Genomic DNA, 23,373 nt, shown 5'->3' on the forward strand with positions numbered 1-23,373 from the left:
AGAACAGAGCACAGAACAGATGCTGCTTGGCATTTTTATATTCTGGTATATCAAATATATGCCTTTGGTTTCCATGGCAGCCACCACACCCTGACAGCCGTCTTATTGTCACAGTCCAACTCATTTTTTTTTTCTCTCCCCTCTCTTTGTTCTTGCATCTCTCCTTCTCTCTGTCTCTTTTTTTTCCTCTCTCTCCCTCTCTCAGTTGCTGAGGAAGAGGCATATAGGAAATGATATCGTCACCATCATATTCCAGGAGCCCGGAGCACTGCCGTTTACCCCTCAGAATATTCGTTCCCACTTCCAGCATGTCTTTGTCATCGTCCGCGTACACAACCCCTGCTCTGACAACACCTGCTACAGGCAAGCCTCGGCAATCGGCACCTCTCATATTAAACCCCTTTACAGATAAATCTCAACTTTCACCGCACTGCTGTAGCAATCCGACAGTGCAGGCAGGACTCTTCTCTTATAAACATGCTACAGACAGAGGCGTGCAGCTAGCATGTCGCTATGACAGCCCCTGTTCTGATAGCTCTTCCTGTTCTTATCGTCATGGTAAACATAAGCATAAATATGGTAAACACAACCATTAGTGCTCCTGAGGATGAACTAGCTTTTGAAAAGAACTGGCTTTTGAGATGTTGAACTCTCGCTCTCTCTCTCTCTCTCTCTCTCTCTTTTTCTCTCCACCATCAGTGTGGCGGTGACACGTATGAAGGATGTCCCACTTTTCAGCCCACCAATCCCACCCAGTGGCGTCACCTTCCGGGACCCCGAGACTTTCCGTAGCTTCCTACTTGCTAAGGTCATAAATGCGGAAAACGCAGCGCACAAGTCAGAGAAATTCCACACCATGGCCACACGGACGAGACAGGGCTATCTCCGAGACCTGGCTGAAAACTGCGTCTCCAGCACGCCCCTGGACACAGCGGGCAAACTTAACAACCTCATCTCTTTGGCCTCCAAGCGGCGCGAGAGGGCGAAGGCCCGGGAGGGGGCGGAGCTAAACGCCATGGGGGCGGTGGCTTGGCGCGTACTGGCACAGGACTTCAGCGAAGGTGGAGCGGTGGAGCTGCCCTGCGTTTTGGCCATCTCGTCAGAGTACGTCGTACTGGCTGACTGCACCACCAAGGAGGTGGTGTTTAACTGCTTCTGCGCAGATGTGATTGGTTGGACCTCTGACAGACTGACGCTTAAGATATTTTATGGCAGAGGAGACCACATCGCCATAAGGGTTCCTGACGGTTGTGCTCAGGACATCCGAGAGATGGTGCAGAGACTCAAGGTATCACAGAAGCAGGGCATAAAACTTCTCCAACCACGAGTTGGAGAAGTACACTTATGTACACTTCTATAAACACCCAGTCTGATTTCTCTATCTCAGGTTAATGATAACTGTGCAAAACTGTGGCTTGGTTGCATGAAATAGCAAAGCTCTACTGAAGAGTTTTGCAAAAGTAACCTAAGTTCATGGCATTATACTGTGTTGTTCTCCTACCAAGACACATCCCTATAATTCTAAGACCTTGAGTAATTGGTGGCTTCTTCTTTGTGCAGGCCTTAACGATAGGATGTGACACGTCTGATATGACGCTGAGACGTAACGGCTTGGGTCAGCTGGGCTTTCACGTGCGATTGGACGGCACCGTGTCAGAGGTGGAGGAATATGGCTTTGCTTGGCAGGCCGGACTGCGACAAGGCAGCCGATTAGTGGAGATTTGCAAGGTCGCCGCAGTAACGCTCTCCCACGAGCAAATGATTGACCTACTGCGCACGTCCGTCACTGTTAAAGTGGTCATCATTCCCCCCTTTGAAGAGGGCGGGGCCAGAAGGTGAGTCATGCTAATGGGAATTCTCAGGTGTGCTTTGGGAGGGATTTGATTTTGAATATGACTTAATTAAACAGCTCTCTGGATTGATTAGGTTATTACTGAAAGAGCCATTAAATCCAGCAGGTAAGGGCTAAACCACTCTTCAGGCATGTTGTTTACAGCTCCAGAATGTGTGTGAAATTAATTTTTTTTTTTTCTCTCAAGCAGTGTTTGTGAGGTCTGCTTGTGCCCATAAAACAGTACATGTCTGCTGAAGGCTGACATGGTCATTCCTGATGGAGTTTATCTATTGATTTAAGAGCCTGCCTTGAATAAGCTATATTTGTACTGTGCACCAAGCACTGTGTGTCCTCAGGACTGAAATAGAAAAACACTGGTCTACAAGGACAAGCAGATTTTTAAAATTTAATTTTACTTTTTGCACTGTTTGTCTGTTCGGGCTGCGGTCAATACCAGTTGCTGTGCAGACTAACATTTTTTCTCAAATAAATAATGTAATGATTACTGAACTCTTGTCCTGGTGATATTAGTGTAGTGGTATATGTAGTTGAGCATGTCCTCAGGACTGGTACTGAGAAACAAACACTCGTCTGAACGATAAGTACATTCTTCTTGTTGGTGTCGTATTTTTCCCCTTCTGCCCTTTAGTCCTCTCCACTCAAGTTCTTGAAATCAGTCCATCGTAGAGTTGCTAAAATACAGGTACAGCATAGCTGGGCAATGTAAAGGAAACAAGAGTCTCAAGACTTGCGGGCTTGGAGCGGAGAAACATAGGTATTGGCAACAGAATTCCATACAAGGAAACAAGGGAAAAGCAGGAGTATTTATACAGCAAGACCAGACAACCAAAAACAGGTGCAACTAACAATTTGACTAGCAAGGTTAACTAAGGGAAACCTGGAAGCGCATACACAAACCTAACAAAATAATTAGCAGAGGGGGAGAGAGAGAACCAGGACCTGACACCCTGTCAACTAGCTAACCATCAAAGCTTCCCTGATCAAGCCTCAGTCATCCACTCCCACTGCAGAGAGAGAGAGAGGAAGAGAGAGAGAGAGACAGAGCGTGTGCGAGAGAGAGAGAAAGAGAGAGAGAGAAAGAGAGAGAACAGAGTGTGTGCGAGAGAGAGAGAGAGAGACAGAGCGTGTGCGAGAGAGAGAGACAGAGCGTGTGCGAGAGAGAGAGAAAGAGAGAGAGAGAGAGAGACAGAGAGACAGAGCATGTGCAAGAGAGAGAGAGAGAGATTGAGATTTACATTGCCTTTAATACATCAATTTGGTTTTGTCCATATTAAGTGATGCCTCCCCCAAACCCCTCCCCTACAGAGAAAAACCCCATTCCATCCTTCCCCTTGAAACCATACGCACAAGATATACATTCTATTCTTCATAAGGACATACGAAGCTCTTCGTTAACAACAGAACACAACACATTTTCAACACACCATACATTCAGAAAAGACCTCAAATCATTAATGAGTTTAAAATAAGCAAATTCCACTCTAAGACGAGCTGCAACCAGACATGTAAACATTGTGACTGGGTCCGTGAAACCCTCCCCCTTTATTCTATTTCTTCTTGTGAGCCAAATAGCCAGTTTAGCCTGCCCAAAGATAAAATTCACCAGACACCACTTAAACCGCTGTACAGAAGTGTACCGTGGCCCCAGTATAAAGAGTGCAAAAGTGAAAGTTATACCCAGTTTCATACAGAGTCTGTGTAGGAGTCCAAAAACAGGGTTCAACCGAGAACATTCTGTAAACACATGTTGTACCGTTTCTGCTCTAGAACAGAAAGGGCAACCCACCCCCACACCTGGGTCAAAATGAGAAATGTGCTTATTGGTCGCTATGGCCCCGTGTATTACCCTCCACTGCAAGTCTCCTGTCTTTTTAGGGACTGGTGGTTTATACAGCACCCGCCATCGGAACCCTGCTGTGCTCTGGTCCCCCAGTTCTCCCTGCCACTGGTGCTCTCTTACCCCCTCTAAGACCCTCATGTTCCTCACCTTCACACAGACACTGTACAACGCTTTCCCCCCAGCCTCCTCAAACTCACCCAGGCTCGGAGAGGAGAAAGTCAGTAATGCACCTTTATCCTCTTGCCACTCTCCAGTGGTTGCAGTCACGTGCAATGTGGGAAACCGTGCAGTACCATTGCCAGATGGCTCTTCAAGAAACTCCTGCACTGGCTGAGACAGGCCGCTTTTAACTTCCTCAATGAGCTTTCCCAGCAGCCTCACTGAGGTGATACCTGTTTGCTGAGACAGGGACTGGGCAGTCTTCCATCCCCCTCCTCCAGGCAACAGTAACTGGCCTAGCTTGCATATTCCTGCCTTTATAAATTGTCTTCGCAGGTTGTCTGAGGGCACTGACTCCAAAGGTATCATTGGGTTGTGGAAAAGAGGCTCCTCCCACACCCATGGCCCTGGTGCCAAACCATCCTCATGTTTGGCAGTCATCAGCTTCCAGGCCCGCAAGACTGAGGCATAGAAATCTGTGAGACCAGTAAGGTCTACAGCCTCCTTTTCCACGAGGAACAACTGTTGGTCCAGCCCCATACCACCAGCGCGTTTGAGCAACGCATATGCTGTCCCTCTCCAGCGGACATCTGGGTGGTCTAGCAGTCTCTGAGCAGCCTTGAGTCTAAAGGCCGCCACTCTGCTCTCCAAGTCGACTACACCCTGTCCCCCCTCATGAACGGGAAGGTACAGGACAGCTGCCTTCAGCCAATGATGCCCCGACCAAAAAGAGTTTATTAATTCCCTTTGTATTTCCTTCAGCAACTTGACGGGAGCATTCAACACTGCCAGCCGGTGCCACAGAGCGGATGCTACCAGATTATTAATAATCAGCACCCTTCCCCTGTAAGATATCTGAGGCAACAACCAGTTCCATTTTGATAGTCTGGCAGTAACAGCTTGTAATGCACCATCCCAATTCTTCCTCTCCATTATCTCCGAGCCCAAGTAAACTCCTAACACTTTGAACCCCTCTCTGCCCCACTCTAACCCCCCCGGAAGCCGTGGAGGGTCACATTCTCCCCATGCCCCACACAGAAAGGCCCCACTCTTCCCCCAATTTACTTTGGCTGAAGACGCTCTTATGCAAGAGTTTACGCTTTCCTGCAGACGTTGGACATCCTCCTCATCTCTAACTACCACTGTGATGTCGTCTGCATATGAGAGAGAGAGAGAGACAGAGCGTGTGCGAGAGAGAGAGAGAGAGAGAACAGAGTGTGTGTGAGAGAGAGAGAGAGGGACAGAGTGTGTGCGAGAGATAGAGAGAGAGAGCGTGTGCGAGAGAGAGAGAGAGAGACAGAACGTGTGTGAGGGAGAGAGAGAGAGAGACAGAGCATGTGCGAGAGAGAGAGAGAGACAGAGCGTGTGCAAGAGAGTGAGAGAGAGAGAGAGAGACAGAGCGTGTGAGAGAGAGAGACAGAGCGTGTACGAGAGAGAGAGAGAGAGAGAGAGAGAGAGAGACAGACCGTGTGCGAGAGAGAGAGAGAGAGACAGAGTGTGTGCGAGAGAGAGAGATAGAGAGAGAGAGAGAGACAGAGTGTGTGCGAGAGAGAGAGAGAGAGAGAGAGACAGAACGTGTGCGAGAGAGAGACAGAGAGCACTAAACCCTCCACTCACTGCTGTTTATATTTGTCTCTGAAAGATGCTTTTCCCTGTCCAACTCAGGTATGATGATCCTTGAACACATTTAAAATCCAACCACAGTATAAACACACAAAGATAGCTATTAAACTCCTGTCTAATCTCTGTTTGGACAAGTTGCTTTACCCCAAGCTTCCAAATGCAAAAAAAAAAAAAAAGTCAAATACAGAGGCCACATTGTTGGTCTGTTGTGCAGTTGCATTACACACAAAGCTTGTATAGTTGAGTTGATGTTTGAGTCTGTCTGGAGAGGTCAATCCATAAGATAGCTGCTTGTGTATGGAGACTCAGTCCATCAGGACTCCCGAGATTGACTCCCCGAACCACAGACTAAACACATTCTGAGAACCACCAATAAGGTCTGTTCTGACAGATTCAGCTTCAAGTTCAAGTTTATTTTTATAGGGCTTTTTACAATCAAAATTGTCTTGAAGCAGCTTTACAGCGATCAGTGCAGAAACCCACAATGAGCAAGCCCAAGGTGATAGTGGCAAGGAAAAACTCCTTAACGGGGTGAATAGGAGGAAGAAACCTTGGGAGGAACCAAGACTCAACGGGGGAGCCCATCGTCCCCTGGCCAGCACATAAAATAGACATTCACAGTGTAGAATGAGGCCATGATAAACAGATTCAATGGTCTATACAGTATACAGTATGTACAGTGATTTGTTTATAATAGAAAAGTTCATATACAAGGTTCTAGGTGGTATCAGATATAGATAAATTTGATAACCAAGCAGTGTTCATATCAGTAAGTTTGAGATTTTGGCGTGGCTATAAAGGACAGGTTATTGTTGGTTCACAGTCGGGTTGAGTAGCCTCACAGGTGGGCTAAGATAGCCTTAAAATGCAGGTGGGATTGCAGTTAGTTGCATCCATTTGGCGCTTGGCTGTTGAATCCAGCGTGACAGGGTTTATAGAACAAGAGCACCGTCTGCCACTCAAGCTTCGTCTGAAATTTACTACCATCCCACTGATGGCCAGTTACACAGAGGGGAAACAGCTTATTTGACCTTTTAAACAGTTAGGCTTTTAAGCTTTAGGGAGGCTTGTTTTATCACATAGGGAGTGTCAGTCGAGTCATCCGTGTGTGTCTGGGAGTTTGTGAGATTTGGTGTGTTGGTTTGTTGATGGTATTGTCGTTTCCAGATTGTGTATGTTATGATTGGTTGACTTTGGCTTAGAATAATCTGATTGGCAGCTGTGCTTTCTCGTTGAAAGAAGATTAGCAGGCACTCTGTTCCAACCATTTCTGCCACACACACACACACATGTAGACCCACTCTCTGAACACTCTCCTGCTATATCTCATTCATTCATTCATTTACTCACTCACTCACTCACTCACTCACTCACTCACACAAAGACACACACACACACACACACACATGTAGACCCACTCTCTGAACACTCTCCTGCTATATCTCATTCATTCATTCATTCACTCACTCACACAAAGACACACACACACACACACACATGCACACACGCAAACACACACACAATTTGGCCCCTGTTGGCAGGTGCCACAGTTTTCAGGGGACCAGTGAGTTGGCGTGTTAGAGAGAGTGTGAGAAGAGAGAGAGAAACAGTGTGAGTAAAACTGTTTTCTAGATGTTTATGTGAAGTCTCACTTTTGACTTCCATCCCTTATAAACCACCTCGCTGTGACTCCTCTCACCTCCCCTTCTCTCCTCCTTTAACCTCTGCCTCTCTCTGTCTATCACAGACTGTAAAAACCTGTAGCTCTGCCAAACATACACAGGGAGGAAGAGAGAAGAAGAGAGGGAGGAAGAAAGAGAGGGGGATGTGACAGACAAAAGGCAGGAAGGCCTTTAATGTGTGGATGCAGTGCTAACTGAAAGGCTGTCTCAGATGTCTAGTCATGCTCTACTGTTGGTCAAGTAATTATGCAGTAGAGTGTTTAATTGTGCATTAGTAAAGCATCTGTGTTTTGTGTGGCAGTGTAATTACATGAGTAAAGTGCTTGTGGTACAGATGCACATGTGCACACACACACTCACAGACCCATCTCACATACTTTGCTGTGTAAAAATCTGGGTTGTTAATTAGACGCTTGTGTACCTCTTTCCTCTTTCCCTTTCTTTCTGTCCTCTCTCTCTCTCTCTCTCTCTCTCTCTCTCTCTCTCTCTCCCTTTCTCCTGCTTCATGCATTTTTAATTAATCACTTTTTATTTATTTATTTTTGTCCCTTTCTACAGATTCCAAGCTTTAATCTCATGCAATCTGTTTCCCTTGAGCTCTTCAACACAGAGAGAGAAAGAGAGAAATAGAGGGAGAGGGGTTGGTGTCAGTGCTTGTGTGTGTGTGTGTGTGTGTGTGTGTAGGGAGTGACTAAGGGAAGTGGAAGGCATGCGATGGAAATGAGGGCATGTCTGAACACCTCCTAGGTGTAAAATGAAGTGGGCGGGTGCTTGAAAAGTCTTCCCTCTCTCTCACTTTTTATTTTCCTCTGAAAGATGATAATGCAGGGGACGGACAGAGGGAGGGAGGGAGGGAGAGAAGACACACACACACACAAAAAGAATAGTCAGGGAGGGGTAGAGCAAGTCAGAGAAGCACGAGAGGAAAAGAGAGAGAGAGAGAGAACGACTGTTGGAGGTTGCGTGTGCTGCAGCTGCCGGACAGGCCAGTCTTATGGTGACATCTCCTCAGGCTGGTCTTCTGTGAGAGGTCAGTACTGGAAGAGTGTTAGAGAGTAGACAAGTGTGGAATTAAACGAGTGGAACACAAGGACAGAGACGCTGAGATAGCGAGTGGAAGACAGACAGACCTGGGACTTGAGAGGGTTGAGAGAGTGATGAATACTGAGCGGGTAGAGGTGAAAAGATGTTGTTTTTTGAGGTAGGGAGTGATGGTGTCTGAGCTTTGTGCTGAGCAGTGAGAGTGGAATGGTAGTGGAGAGGTGCTGGTGTGATGGTGTTAGCACATGCTGTTATAACCTGTCTTAGAGCCCTCTCTGGCCCTGCTCCAGCACTAGCTCTCTGTGTCTCAGTACTGTTTGCTGTGGGTGGGTGTCTTGGGGAGCATGCTTGCATGTGTATGTTGTTTTGATCGTTATGTTTGTAGCGTGCATTTTCACTTCCAGAGGTCGTAAATAATATAGCGATATACACCGTGAATATGAATACCATATGTTAGTGTCACTTGGTTTAGATATTGTATGGGTTTTTTCTTGTTTGTGCCAGTGATAATTACCCATAAAGTCGGTGGTTATTCTTTATAAAACTGTTAGTATTGTCTTTGCCTGAGGCTGAAGTGTTGGGGAGGATGAGTCCTGTGATTGGCTGGGGTTGTCTGACTGCCTCTGTAGACAGCAGATAATGGCAGGCAATAGCATACAATAGGAAAACAGATGCTGTCGTTTTGTGAAGCAGTCCTGTCTGCCTGTCAGGCCAGTCCACGGCGCCACTCCGTGCGCTTGTGTTATCGATTGCGGTGAGTTCCATCTAAGTGCCAGGGAGGCTGCTGGGATAGCGTGGCTATTTAAGAGCCCGTCTGAAGACTGGGTTTAGGCGAACGTTATTTTCGGAGCTCCACAGACTCCTCTTGTCTGGCTCAACCTTATCCCAGTTTCACATGAATCTGTCACTGATGCAGCGAAGAGAAATCATGGATGTTGAAACGAGAGAAAAGGGATTGTAGGTTTACAAGGTTGTCTAAGGAGTCTGAGACCTCGTGCGACAGAAGCATGTGTTGTCTGAAAGTGCTGATTGTGGTGCAGAGGACAGAAAAAGAGAGAGAGGGAGAGGAGAGCGGAGGAGCTCAGATTTCTCTTAATCATCAGGAAGCAGAGATCACTCAAAGTCTAGCAGAGAGGACAACAGCCCCCCAGAACAGGGCTCAGTTTGGGGTGGGGCAGGGGGAGTGTTTTACGTGAATCCCTCACTCAGTCAGGTCCTCACTCCCAGCTCCTGGTCACCGCACAAACACAGTACACCAGCCATGCACTCTGTGAACTGTGGTTTGTGTGTGAGACATGACTGATATGGGGTAAGTGGTGCTGATTGGCTGTGAGTAGGCCTACGCTGGCTTTGGTTTGTGTGTGAGACATGACTAATGTGGGGTAAGTGGTGCTGATTGGCTGTGAGGAGGGGTACGCTGGCTTTGGTTTGTGTGTGAGACATGACTAATGTGGGGTAAGTGGTGCTGATTGGCTGTGAGGAGGGGTACGCTGGCCTTGGTTCGTGTGTTAGACATGACTGATGTGGGGTAAGTGGTGCTGATTGGCTGTGAGGAGGGGTACGTTGGTAGAGCGAGGTGCAATTGGTGTACTCTGTGTAAGAACGTTGACGTTTTGTTTATGGTTATGTTCAGAAATGGTGGAGCTGTGATCAGAGATCACCGATGGTTAACACCTATAACATAAGACACAGATATCTACAGACAATGGTTGGATAGCCTTCTTTTCCAGTCATTGGTTATGAGACAGCAAGCTCATCTGTGATTGGCTACAGTTCTAGTGGACACAGCAGCCCAAAGCTGCCCCCCCCACTCTGACTGGAACACTCAGTGCAGTTAGAGCACGTATCAGTTTTCTTCCAAACACCACTGTTGACACTGCTTTCCCTTTCTCTCCCTCTCTCTCTGGATGTGTAGGGGCTGGACGGAGGAGTACGAAATGAAGACAGTGGAGCAGAAGGGGGAAGCGGAGCCACTTGCAGTGGGATATCGCTCTGCCCAGCGTCCATCAGCCTGGCGATGGGACAGTCCTCCTGGCACGCTTCCAGCCGCCCTTACCCAACGCTGGAACCCTGTCGGTCTCCAGCCGTCCTCTGCACGCGCCCAGAAAGCCCTGGTGCCCATCCCATACCGAGAGCCTCAGCACGTCTCCATGAAGAGGTTAGACATGCTGACAACAACCAGACTGTATCCCGTACACCACACCATGATTACTGTGGTTTAGTCCACTTACATTGTCCTGTCTTTCTCCCCCTCTCTGCTCCAGTTTGTCTGGATGTTGATTTGTGTGTGTATACACTGTTGGGCTGTTATGAGGGAACTGTCATTGAAAAAATGTGGAGCCACTAGACTGTGCTCCAGTAGCAGCGGCAGTTTACTTCCAATGATTTTTAAGCTTCGGAAGATCCCTGAAAAATTAAGTACTGTTTTAGGTTTACGTGAATGTTCTGAAAGTGTTAGCTGCTGTTTAATTGCACCTCTGTGGTTATTTTTTCAAATCTGTATGTGTTTTTTCTTGTCTTTTTTTCCTCACGTACTGTTCTGTCTCTTGTTTTTTAACTCTCCCCTCAGCAGGCCTGTGAGTTACCCTGAGAATCACTACACTGCGTCTCCAGTAGGGGGCGACAGAAGCCTGCCCTATAGGAACCCCTCAGCCAGTTTCTCCACCCCTGGATCAGGCCTCAGCTCTGCCAGCTTGGCAGCCTCAACACTGAGTGGACCCTTCATCCGATACAAACCCTCATCAGACAGGTCTGCAGTACGCTCAACCTCATCTATGTGTGCGTGAGTGTGTGTATGTGTGTGTGTGGTCTGTGTGTGTGTGAGTGTGTGTATGTTTGTGTGTGTGTGTGTGGTCTGTGTGTGTGTGTGTGTGTGTGTGAAGGATGACCTTGCGCCTTGCGTCACGGAATAAAAGGCAGGACTGCTGTTGTGCGACACTGTAGATTTTATTTGTTCCCAACAATGATTCTCCCAGTGATGAGGGTCCCAACCAGCCAGTAGCAGGTGCCACCAAACCAAAAACTATAAACAAAACTATTTTCCTCAAAAATGAAAATAATAATAATGATGATAAATGGGGAAAAAAAAAGTATTCTCTATTTACGAGTGTCAACAACTTCTTTTTTCAAGGTCTAGATTCAACAGCTCAATTATAGTGTTCCTCTAGCTCTCCTCACATCTCACTCCCCCTTGTGTGAACTGCGCTGGGGTTTTAAGCTGGGGGAAGAAACCATTTCTAATTGAGGAAAAACAACAAAAAAATTACCTTTAGACACACAAAAAGAAAGAAAGAAAAAGAAACATATGGACACAATTACTTACAATAACTTAAAATTATAATAATTTACCTCAATAACTCATACCAGATATATGCAATTAGAAATGTACTCACTGATACTTTACAAATTAGAGTTCTGTGATTTAAGACCAATTTAAAATCCCCCCATATTTCCCAAAAAAGCTACAGTCCACGGGAATGACATCATTTCCTTAAAATTACAAATATCCCCGCAACCGTGCGGTCGGGTCTTTCACCTGTGACAACCAATGGTGACATCTACACCGTAAGTATTTGACCAGAATACCTTATTGCTGAGTGAAAGTGTGAAATGATAACATTCGACTAAATTTCCTAACCGTCTAGTTGGCCACCCTAAACGTTAGAAAAGCGATGATTGTAGTTATATTTTCCGGTGCAGATGCCGCCATTGCAGTTCCGGTTTCGCTACCGCTTGCCAGTAAGCTACGGGGGTACACAATTAAATGTTCGCCTATTCCTTTTTAGCTGGAACGGGTTGTAGCTCCGTTACAGTGTGTGTGATTCAGACCCATGGTACTGTTTGGCCCAAACATCCCTATTGAGGATAAAAATATGTGACATCTGGGGACATGTGCTGGTTCCCATTTGAAAATCATTTTTCAAAAAGGTTTTTTGCTGTTGCTTTTGAAACACTAACATGTGAAAACAGGTTATGTCTTGGAAGAGTGTTAATTTATTGATGTTTAGAGACAGTGAAGTGGTGGAAGTCAATGGGAGCTCCCTTCTAAGTTATGAAGAGAAACATGTTCGTGCATCCATACGTGTGGGGGCGTAAGCTTGTCTGTGTGTGTGTAAGGTGGTGGCTAAGGCATGTATGGACACACACAGGGCATGTATGTGATTAATCTCTCTGGCTCCCTGCTCTATTGTATGGGGGCTTTTTATGCAGTGATTACTGTCTTGCCCAACCGGAGTAACATGTTCTCTATCACTTCTGAGAATCACAAGAGAAATTAGACTTCTCTTCTTTTTCTGTTTTGGCGCACGCTTGTTTGTGTTTGTGTGTGGGTGGGTGTGTGTGTGTCTGTATGTGTGTGTTTGTGTGCACGTGTGTTTTGACTTTTTCCATTTATTTATTTCCAGGGAAATAGGAGTTGATGATGAGTCTATGTCTGGTAGCGGTACAGGATTAAAAGATTGTCTGTAATTGTTTTTCAGAACTGAACCACCATACCTCAGATCTTTGTACAGTAGCATTATGCGGCTCAGCTGTAGTGTTACTGAGTTAAATGGTTGTGTTTGATCCATATTTTAGGTGTGATTATGTGGGAACGCATGTCATGGTTGTAATGTTTAGGTTTTATAGTAACAGTGCAGTAAGAGTAGAGTGCTCCTGTGTCTGCACAATGACAGCTGGTATCTCACTCTGATTTAAAGCAAGCGTACACACACACATACACGCACGCACACGAACTCACGCTGTTATTTGTAAACATCAGCACTGTCAGCTTAAGTGTGCATTACAGCAGATCAGAGACTATTGAAACATAGATTAAAGGTGAAAAGGTGAAGCTGATTTAAGAGTGACCTCTCTCTCTCCCTGCGTCCATGTCCATTTCTCTGTGTGTGTATGTGTGTGTGTGTGCATTCTGTTTATGTGTGTGTGTATTATGTGGTGGGTTTGTGTGTGTGTGTGTGTGTGTGTGTGTGTGTGTGTATGCAGGTTTGGCTCAGCCCAGCGCTCTGTGCAGTCCTATGAACCTCATCTGACTCTGGATGCCTCCAGTGGAGAGTCTTCATCTGGATTCATTAGTCAAGACAGCACCATGGAGCGCAGGAGCATGGACAGGACAGGTACACACATGTTACACACATAGGCATACATCACAGAAACACACACACACACACACACACACACACGCATACACACACACACACGCATACATACGCATACACACGCATACACACACACACGCACATTCACACACACACACACACACACACACACTCACACGCTTGCACACACACACATCTCCAACCAGCAGAGCCACCTAAACAGTATTTGTGTTCATATGCAGTTAGTATCACTGTATAATGTTATTCATACCATAATGAACTGAGAACAGTCCATTAATGGTCTCAAATCAGTGGTGAATACTGTCCTCTGCTGGCCAGTGAGAGGAAAGAAATCTTGCATGTGCTTTTATTGGTGATGTGAGGCAACTGAAAGTGTCAGTGGACTCAGGCTTAGTGCAGTAAAGCTCCCTCATAGACTGAACAGTGGGACAATGTTTTCACCGGTCTGTCAATCACAAAATGCCTGTGTGCTTGGACCCTGCAGTACGTCTGTGACGTAAACAGACAGGACACTTCCATGAACTAATTGTTGAGCTCTGAGATGGACCTGCACTGGACATCTTATGCCACCTACACTCTGACACACTGCAGTGGAATACTCTCTTATCTGCCAAAGACATCTTACATAAACTCTGAACAGCTCATCTTTAAACAGGAATGTGTCCATCTGCTAAATAAATACATACATGTGCACACACAGAACTGGGATTGCTTGTGTGACCTGGCTGATTTGAGAGTGAGAGTACAGTTTTTGGCTGTGATGAAATAGGTTTTTGTTTTTAACCATAGCCCTTGTCTGAGTGTGTATGTTGGCACATGTGCATTAATGCGGCTTGTCTTTGTGTGTCTTTCAGAGCCCATGTGGCATGTTCCCTCTTCATCTCGGTCTGTTGGCAGTGCCCAAAGACGACCGGGCCGACAGGACGTCCCAGGGAAAGACTCACCAAACCGACACTTAAAGGTCAGAGGTCAAGCTTGTCTTCCCGACACCAGGGACCATAAAGTGAACAATTGGCTTGAGGTCCTTCCCTAGTCGCTCTACCATCATATTTCTTTGACATGGCTTTGATAGTTTTAATACCTTGTTTCTCTCAGGGCGAGACGCACTACTCCAGTCACTCCAGCAGCAATACTCTGTCCAGTAACGCCTCCAGTAGTCACAGCGATGAACACTGGTTTGATAGCGTTGGGGGAGGGGTTTCGGGAGCTCACAGTGACCCCTCTGACCCAGACCCAGACCTCCTGGGGAAGGGAGGCTCCAGTGACAGTGGGATTGATGCCTCTGCCCTCTGCACCCCTAGTCCCAACACCACGGGGGGCAAACATGGACGCAGCTACCCCGGGACACCTCATAAGCCCATGCATGGCTCCGCGACCTACAGCGGCCTGCAGGAACTCTCGGGGACAGGAGGAAGAGGAGGAGAGGGGCGAAGGAGAGAGTCCTCACCTGTCATACCTGCCTCAGCCAATCAGAGCAAGGGTTACGGCACACGCACCTTCCCTCCTCCAGGATCAGCGAGTGCCGAGAGCTTCAAACCCAGGTGAGAGATAGAGCCAGAGAGCAAATTGGGGACGAGAGAGGAGGAAGTGAGGAAATCATTGACTGCATTTTGGGCAACAACCTTTTAGAATTCCTCGTAGCTTTTTCTCACACATGAAATACCATAGGGTCCAGCCTACACATACAGCAAAGACTAGCTACATTATGCAGAAAACACACACGCACACACATAGACGAGAGGGTAGTCCCTGGCCTTACCCCTGTCCCCACTGTAAGGGATTAAAGGATTTGATGTGCGTTATAAGGGGAGGGAATGAAACCCATGGTCCTCAGTCTGCGTACATCACAGGATAATCCACACCATCTAAAACCACAGAGCTAATACACACACACATTTACACAGACACACACACACACAGATACTCATGAAAAGGGCCAGAGATTGGTAAGCAGAGGCGATTTGGGTGAATGGACTTATAAAATGTAGCTACCAAAAGAAAGAATGGGGGGAATGAATGGAGAGAAGAATAGATAAACAGTTGTGCAGATGTATCGCTGGGGTGTGTGAATGGCTATTTTGGTCATTTCAGTTGATGTGTGTCTACTCCTGTGATTTTACGGGAGGGTTCATCATTGGTATTTTGCTGTGGTAATTTTGTGTGATACTTCATTGGCCTATATTGTAGCAAAGGGATTGGCTTTAACAGATTTTTAAGGCTTTTGAGGATTTGAGCTTTGAATCCAAACACCAGCTGTCTCATTTATGCGTGTCTGTGCCTTTATATGAATGTATGTCTGTGTGTGTGTGTGTGTGTGTGTGTGTCCACAGAGCCTGTTACACTCCTCAAGGCTATAAGAGCCCAGCAGTGACCGATAAGCAACAACCTTTCAGAGCATCAACGACCACACCCACTTCAGGCTTCGCCCAGCTGTCCAGCTCTGCTCCTAAATCCTTCTACCATAAAACCAAACAGAGTGCATGGCAACAAGAGGAGCACAGCACGGCAACAGTCACCTCAACCTCCAGCACTGACAGCAACAGCAGCAACAAGTAAGTGTGAGACTGTTTGTGTATGTATGTGTGTGTGTGTGTGTGTGTGTGTGTGTGTGCTCAAGTGTTTCAGGCTAGGGATGTTAACTTTGCTCACATTCGGGATTGCGTGGGTTTTGGGTAGGGTTGAATTCCCTATTACAGGATCTGCCAGTTAGTCAGATAAACTCATTCATAAGCTGTTCAATAAAGGGACAGCTAAGGAACAGTCTGGTCGGATAGTCTTGACTTGTGATTTATGTCATCTGACTAACTGAGAAATGCTGCTGAGCAATGCCTCTCAAATGTCCTCTGTCGTCTTGTGTTTAGCACAGTGTTTGTGTCTATGGGCCCAGACTGTATAATGTATATGTGTATAGGTGTGTATTAAATGTGTCCTGTAATTTTGTGCCCCACTGGGTCTCTGTGTTTAATGGTGTGTGTGTGTGTGTGTGTGTGTGTGTGTGTGTGTGTGTGTGTGTGTGCGCGTGTGTGTTTAATGTGTGTGTGTGTGTGTGTTCAGGCAGGTGGATATGAACAGTAAGAATGTGTTTGGGCAGCCAAGGCTGCGTGCCTCTCTCAGAGACCTGCGTTCACCTCGTCGCACACACAAGAGTACCATCGAGGACGACCTTAAAAAACTCATCATTATGGACAACCCTACAGAGACACCACAATCAAGAGACACGGTGAATACACAAACACAAACACACACACACACGCACAACCCCTACAGACACACTACAATCAAGAGTCTCGCTGAATACACACACACGCACACACATGCGCACACACACACACAACCCCACAGAATCACCGCAATCAAGAATCATGGTGAATGCACATACACACACACACGCACACACACACACACACACACAACCCTGCAGAGACCCCACAATCAAGAGGCATGGTGAATACACACACGCAAATGTGACGTGACGAATACAAACGTGCATGCACACACAAATAAACACACACACCATTATCAAGAAACACAATGAACACACACACACATATACACAGATACTACACTAACAGCACGCATTCTACACTTGTAGTAATTCAAAGTAAGGAAACATACGTGTGTGTGTGTGTGTGTGTGTATATGTGTGTAGTCTCCTCGACGCACTCTGCAGCGGACTTTCTCTGATGAGAGTTTGTGTAGCGGGCGAAGAGATGCCAGCTATGACAGCATGCCACAGTTTGATGGACAGGCCACACCTGGAGACCTGCTCTTCACCTGCACTCTGCCCACCCGTCGCCATGGCCACAGCTCCACCCACGGATCATTGACGCCCAATAAGAAGGGTGAGAAGGGCCTTTCCCTCGCATAAATATTCAAATACATAGATACAGCCATCCCCATTTAATGCTCTGTATTCCAGCTATTCCAGACACACAGTGGTTAGCTGATTACAAACATCTGATTTTAGAGGCATGTTTGGTGTGGAAAGGGGTATTGACATGGCTGTCTATAGGAGATGTCACATTAATGCTGTTTTAAGGGCTCTTCACACAGTTCCATAGCTGCTATACTCATTGTTTCTCTTGCCATTTAAAATATTTTTCACTTTCTATATGACTAAAAAATTTAATGCATCATACAGTGCTTTTATAAAACCAAGCATTTAGATTCTGTCCAGTGTTTACATTCGGCTGTCCACTGCAGTACTGACATCCCCCCAAACTCCCTTTCTCTCTCTCTCCCTCTCTCTCTCGCTCTCTTTCTCTTTCTTAGTGCCTCTCTCAGCGTCAGAGCTGTCTCTAACAGAGATGAGAGATAAGGTCCCTCCACTGCGGAGACTGGACCCTGGTCTCATGCCTTTACCAGACACTGCCTGCGGCCTGGAGTGGTCCAGCTTAGTCAATGCTGCCAAAGCTTACGAGGGTATGGAAGTGTGTGTGTGTGTGTGTGTGTGTGTGTGTGTGTTTGTGTGTGTGTGTTAAGTTAGTCACAGGATGTGAGAGTGTTAGCTGACACTCGTGAGAGAGAGTTCTTAGACATTAAAACAGGCCTGCGTACACTTTGTCTGCCCACACAAACCAGAGCCATGCCTGGTGCCTGGGGGACCATCCCAGCCAATACACAATCCAGGGCCTCAGTTCCAGCTCTAGCCCAGCCAGAGCCCTTCTCTTTGGGGCTTTGTCTGGGGAAATATCCCCCGGGCAAACTGGGACATGAATGCTTTATTGTGAAGCTAAGTGAATGATTGTAGAAATGCTGAATGTTGGTTTGACAATGGTTTCCATCTGTGTGTGTGTGTGTGTTTGTGTCTTTGACAGTGCAAAGAGCAGTCTCTCTGTTCTCTCTGACTGATCCTCATGGGGGAGGGGCTGATCTGAAACCGCTCATTAGCCCAATCCACTTCCAAACTCCTCAGACCCCACGCACCACCCCCACCTGTAGTAGGTATGTCACAGACAGTCTCATCTCTCTTTTATGTTGTTATCTCATTTTTAAACCACCAGCCCAGTGGTATCCTTTTTCCATCATTTTTTGGTGGACATTATAGTAATTACAGCAATTTTTATTCAAAATTCACAGTGTAAGTCTTTTGCGGGTTAAAAAAAAAATGGAAAATTGGTGGTCTGTTTGGCTTGCTCACTGTAAATAGTGCTAAGTTAGCTAGACCAGCAACCCCACCTAGTGGACAGTTTTAGTCCTGCAAACAGAGGAAGTGGACCTGTGGCTTAAAGGGGAAAAAAAATTAAACTTAAAGGGAAAAATGGATTCATATATTATTTTTAAATGATGAGTGAGTGTTGTTTTTACAGAAAAAATACACAGTGTTTAGAGATCTTAACGTCTACTGAATTGGTCTTTCATTCATTCCCATACTGTGAGTGCATTGTCAGATTCAATCCTTTAACTTGTAAATGTGACCAGCCCAAATCCTCATATCAATCCCTCCATCTGTCCATCTGAAACAGGTTCATTCATTTCCTGTAGTGTGTTTGTCGTATCTTGTGTTTTGTGTCAATCACAGAGCTTGTCATGGTCTTGTGTGCCAATAAAAACACTCTTGAGGAGCAGGATTCAGCTGTAATAATTTGATTCACACACACACACACACACACACACACACACTGTTGGTGAGCACCTCAGGCTGTAACTGATTTAACAGGAATGTCGGTCATCCTGCTATGTGTTCACACGTTCACACTCATCCGTTCATCTCCGTGACTCACTCTCTCTTAAATGAGGACCTGATAATGAGTGTTTAGTACAAACAGGTTTAAACATGTTGGTTTTATTTTTCTTTGTGTGGGATTGTCTTTCTCAGTGATGAAGTTTCTAATGACCTGTCTGGGCGTCTCTACCATCTGGAGGTGATGCTAAAGCAGCTAAACAATGACCTGGAGAAGGTGAGTCAAACAGCGCTGTGAAAATAATAGTAATAATGACCGATTTATCAGTGACCTGAACAACGTCAGTCAGATGACCAAAAAAAAAAAACCACACTTAAAGAGACACCTCTGTGTCGCCACCGTTTCTTCATCACATTCTCACAGCACAGCTCAAGGCTCTAGAGACTGTGTCATGTTAAATTCACTCTCTCTCTCTCTCTCTCTCTCTCTCTCTCAGGAGAAGCATGATAAAATGATACTGTTAGCAGAGATGGCTAATCTTAGAGAGAATAACCAGCGTTTGCAGGAGGCGTCTCTGTCAGCCAGTGAACAGCTTCGCAAGTTTAGCCAGCTCTTTACCCCTGACCGAAAATGAACCCACGACTCTCTCTCTCCCTGTGAATGGACAGAGCAACCGGAAGCAAGAGGGGGGTTCCTGTTTCTGTTTAAGTGTTACACTTCCATGTCACACCAACTCTCAGATTTACAACAGACTCCTGCTGACAACCTCACCACCCCACACACACCTTCCACTACATCTCTCTCTCTCTTTCTCTCTCTCTGCTGATGTGGAGCCATGTGAAGCTGAAGAGAGAAAGAGAGAGAGAGAAAAGGTGAAGCTGAGAAGAGGGGGAATATGGTCAAACAGAGCTGGAGGGATGTGAATGACGCTGCCTTTTCACTTGAAGTTTTAACTGGAACAGGTACACAGGAACAGATCTCAATTTACAAAACAAAAAAAAATTCATTAAAGCCCAGTTATGAAACGCTACTTCAAACAAGCGTGTTTCTCACCATCAGTTTATTTTTGTAATGGACAGTCTTAACCCAGTCGTCTTAAGACTCCTGTGACTATGCCAGTATAGCTGAGAGACCTGTACTCAGAGCCCCAGTGCTGCACATAAAGAGCATCAGCCAAAAACAGGAAGAAAGGAAAACAAACAAACAAAACAAAACTTATGAGCCTTTTATTTGGGGTTGGGCTCTGTCTTGGAAGACTGCTTTTCCCAGGATGCATTGCATTGAGGAAGAACATGGTACTGTAGTTTTGAAGCATGGTACATTTCTCTGGGACTGACTCACAGATAATACATACATACTGATGTAAGTAATATGAAAATGATTGCTGCAGGTACAAGAAACATTCAAAAACAAAACGAAACAAAACAAAGCGGTGTGTTAGTAACGTCAAGAGTTCAAAGCTGCTGGTAATGAATCATATTGACACTTGGAAGTGTCCGTTTTTGGCTTAAGTTAAAATCGGAGAGATCTCTCCCCTGAGAGGATCCATCAGTCTTCTCAGCGTAAAGTACAGAGGTTAGCACAATGATGTTCATATCTTCTTATTCTTCAAAAGGATCAGACAAGCCCTCAGAAGATGCACCACAGCCTCAGTAATCATCTCAGCATTCCTACTCCTCAAGACCTGCTCTTATCTGTGTGTGATAGAAATGCTTCCGTTTTTTAACAGCAAACTGACACACCTCAGTATCAGCGCAATGTCTGACAGTCTTCAGTGGCCCTGTAGCAGTGACCCTTTTCCACTGGAATTGTCTATTGTCACAGTAGAGGACAGAGCAAACGGAGTAACACTTCTGCACTATCATGTCAATGAGGGAGCCAAAGCTGCCTCTGCAGCCACAGAAGACACAGACACATTCAAAAGCACAGGTTCATGTTTTTAAATGCCCTTTAAAGAACACAGATTTGTTTTTCCCCTTACCGACAAAAGGAGAGTGGAACCTGATATAGAAGCTGTATGGTTGGCAGTAACACTGTACAGTAATGGATACTGTAAGATATGCTGGCTGTAATCTGTCTCGCTGTCTCTGCCATTGCTTCAGATTCTCTTAGAGTGGTCTAAACAGAGTGGACAGAGATGGACTGAACTCTGGACCAAACACCCAGAGCATAAGCACCATCAAAACGCTGGGCTACTGAAATGGACACAATCACCAAAAGTCGCCGATGCCAGAACTGTGATGCTGAATGTGCCTCTGTGTGTGTGTGTGTGTGTGTGTGTGTGTGTGTGTATGTGTGTGTGTTTGTCTGGTGTGGCGGGAAATGATATCCTCTGAGACGTGCCCTTCACACAGGGTGTGATGTAGCTGTGTGTGTGTGTGTGTGTGTGTGTGTGTGTGTGTGTGTGTGTGTGCATGTGTGTGTGACGACAGACAGTTCTTGGCTCCCAGCTCCTACACCCAAGATACTGTATATCTGTATGCAAAACAAACACAAAGACACTATTTCTTCTGTTGGTTAGGTAGGGTATATTGTATACAGAATCTATTTTTTTTGCTTGTATGTGTGTGCCTGCTCATGTGTGTTGTTTTGGTGGGTTGTGCTGTATATGATATGTGTGTGTGTGTGAGAGGGAGAGAGAATAAGTTGATGTATGAGTGTATTGGAGTGCTTGGAGTTCTGTTAAGTCTTAAAGTCTGGAGTAAGCTTTGTCAGGTTCAATGACTGTTGCCTCATCACAGCCACGTTACACAAGAGCCTGTGTAGGAAACAGAGGAGCACATTAGTCGTCTTAGCAGGAAAACAAAGACTGGCCTGAGAACCATCTGAGGATGAAGTTAGCTTATGAGCTTCTGAATGACCCTCTAGTTGCCTGATTTATTTGGTAATAGACTAGTTACACTGGAAAACCAATGGCGCTTGGCTGTCTTTTAGTCTAGATCTAAAGTGTTTTAGATCCCTTCACTGAACCATTGGGTCACCTTGTTTGATCTGCGAGAACTGGATGAATGGTGAAAAATCACTGACACTGGCTCTGTTGTCTTTTGCCCAGAGCCAGAGAAAAGAGCGGCCTTGGCTCTGGTTGGGGAGAGATTCCCAGACTGGACTAATCATATCAATCCAAAATATCCCTTTTACCCTCAACCAACTGGAAACTCACCACTTTCTCAGGACAACCAAGCTGAGCTATTTATTACTGTCTGTGATCAGTGTGTGCATGGGCGTAGTGTCATAGCAGTGAGGTGCGGGACTACCCGTTGCTTTCGGGTCAGTCGCTGTGGACCAGTGTGAATCTGTGCAGTTCAGATTTAAAAACACATTTACGCAAGTGCAGATTGCACATGCCGCTCATATCTGTTCAGACCTCGATGTCAGAATACAGAACATGGGACAGATAGGTTTAAGTTTTTGAAGTATAAGAAAAAAAAAAACAAAAAAAGTGGTGTTACCTGTTTGTGTGGCTTGGGCAGCGGAGCTGTCTGTCTGTTTTCTCTTGAGATGAGACTTCCACTGGTGTTGGTGCATGATCACTGCCCAGCCCAGGCACTGCAAAGTGCAAAACTTTTGTTTTCTAATGTTTTTGTTTTGCTTTCTTTTCTTTTCTTTTATTGTAAATGCTGTGTCATTGCCTACTTATCTTATCGCCATGACAACCAGAGCTCCAGTTGTAAACCCAGTGTGTCGGTCACTCAGTCAGAGTGGGAGATTCTCAGACTACCTGACTCATTCATGAGCTTTGGTGGCGATACCAGCTTTGTCAGCTGTCTTAATGATTTGTTTGTCCTGTGTGTTAGTGAAAAGGGTGGGGCTGTCTTTAAGAATTATTTTTCTTTTTAAATCTTTTTTTTTATTTGAAGCTAAATATGAATAACATACATGTGTAAAAGAAAAAGAAAAACAACTATGTGCATCAGTGGTGCACATTCTGAAATCATAACTAAAAAAACTGTAGTTGGATTGTAAAATTCAGTGCTTTCCTCTTGTTTTTTTTTTTGTTTTTTTAAATTGTATTTTAATAATTTATTCTTTGGAACACACTAGCCACGTATGCAAACCGAAAAAAAAGAAGAAATGAAATAAACATGTTGAAATGTAGAGGGTACTAAATTTGTTTTGTTCATTTGATATGTGTAAGCTGTTTGATTTTCTGATCTTTTGTAAGAAAAAAAAGGAAAAAAAGCTGATTTAACAAGCTTTCGTATTGGGTCTCCGATTCCTGTCAGTGTTGTATATCTATGCTGTGTGCTTTGTGCATGATGCGTGGAACACATGCATTGATAAATACCGACAACTGATCATTTTTTCAGTATCTCCTGGGGATGTTGTATCAATGAGTGTACATTTAAAAAAAGAAAGAAGTGTAAATTATGTTTTCATTATTTTATAAGAAAAAATTATATTAAAAATCTTTGATAATTATATTGTCTATGTT

The 23,373-nt window shown here is 45.4% G+C and overlaps 1 protein-coding gene across 1 annotated transcript in view; it reads left to right on the forward strand.

Moving 5' to 3' along the window:
* Window positions 1-19,667, forward strand: part of sipa1l3 (signal-induced proliferation-associated 1 like 3) — a 59,012-nt gene extending 39,345 nt beyond the window's left edge. The window contains exons 8-22 of the mRNA XM_030764710.1: window positions 206-363; window positions 700-1,288; window positions 1,561-1,835; window positions 10,116-10,358; window positions 10,773-10,949; window positions 13,184-13,314; window positions 14,172-14,278; window positions 14,413-14,858; window positions 15,648-15,869; window positions 16,372-16,537; window positions 16,967-17,159; window positions 17,590-17,739; window positions 18,135-18,261; window positions 19,136-19,217; window positions 19,438-19,667. Of these exons, the coding sequence (XP_030620570.1) occupies window positions 206-363; window positions 700-1,288; window positions 1,561-1,835; window positions 10,116-10,358; window positions 10,773-10,949; window positions 13,184-13,314; window positions 14,172-14,278; window positions 14,413-14,858; window positions 15,648-15,869; window positions 16,372-16,537; window positions 16,967-17,159; window positions 17,590-17,739; window positions 18,135-18,261; window positions 19,136-19,217; window positions 19,438-19,575 (3,204 nt within the window). The 3' untranslated portion in view covers window positions 19,576-19,667. The remainder of the gene's footprint in view (window positions 1-205; window positions 364-699; window positions 1,289-1,560; window positions 1,836-10,115; window positions 10,359-10,772; window positions 10,950-13,183; window positions 13,315-14,171; window positions 14,279-14,412; window positions 14,859-15,647; window positions 15,870-16,371; window positions 16,538-16,966; window positions 17,160-17,589; window positions 17,740-18,134; window positions 18,262-19,135; window positions 19,218-19,437) is intronic.
* Window positions 19,668-23,373: the final 3,706 nt, after the last annotated feature.

This window comes from Chanos chanos, chromosome 2 (assembly GCF_902362185.1).
Source record: "Chanos chanos chromosome 2, fChaCha1.1, whole genome shotgun sequence".
Taxonomy (NCBI): domain Eukaryota; kingdom Metazoa; phylum Chordata; class Actinopteri; order Gonorynchiformes; family Chanidae; genus Chanos; species Chanos chanos.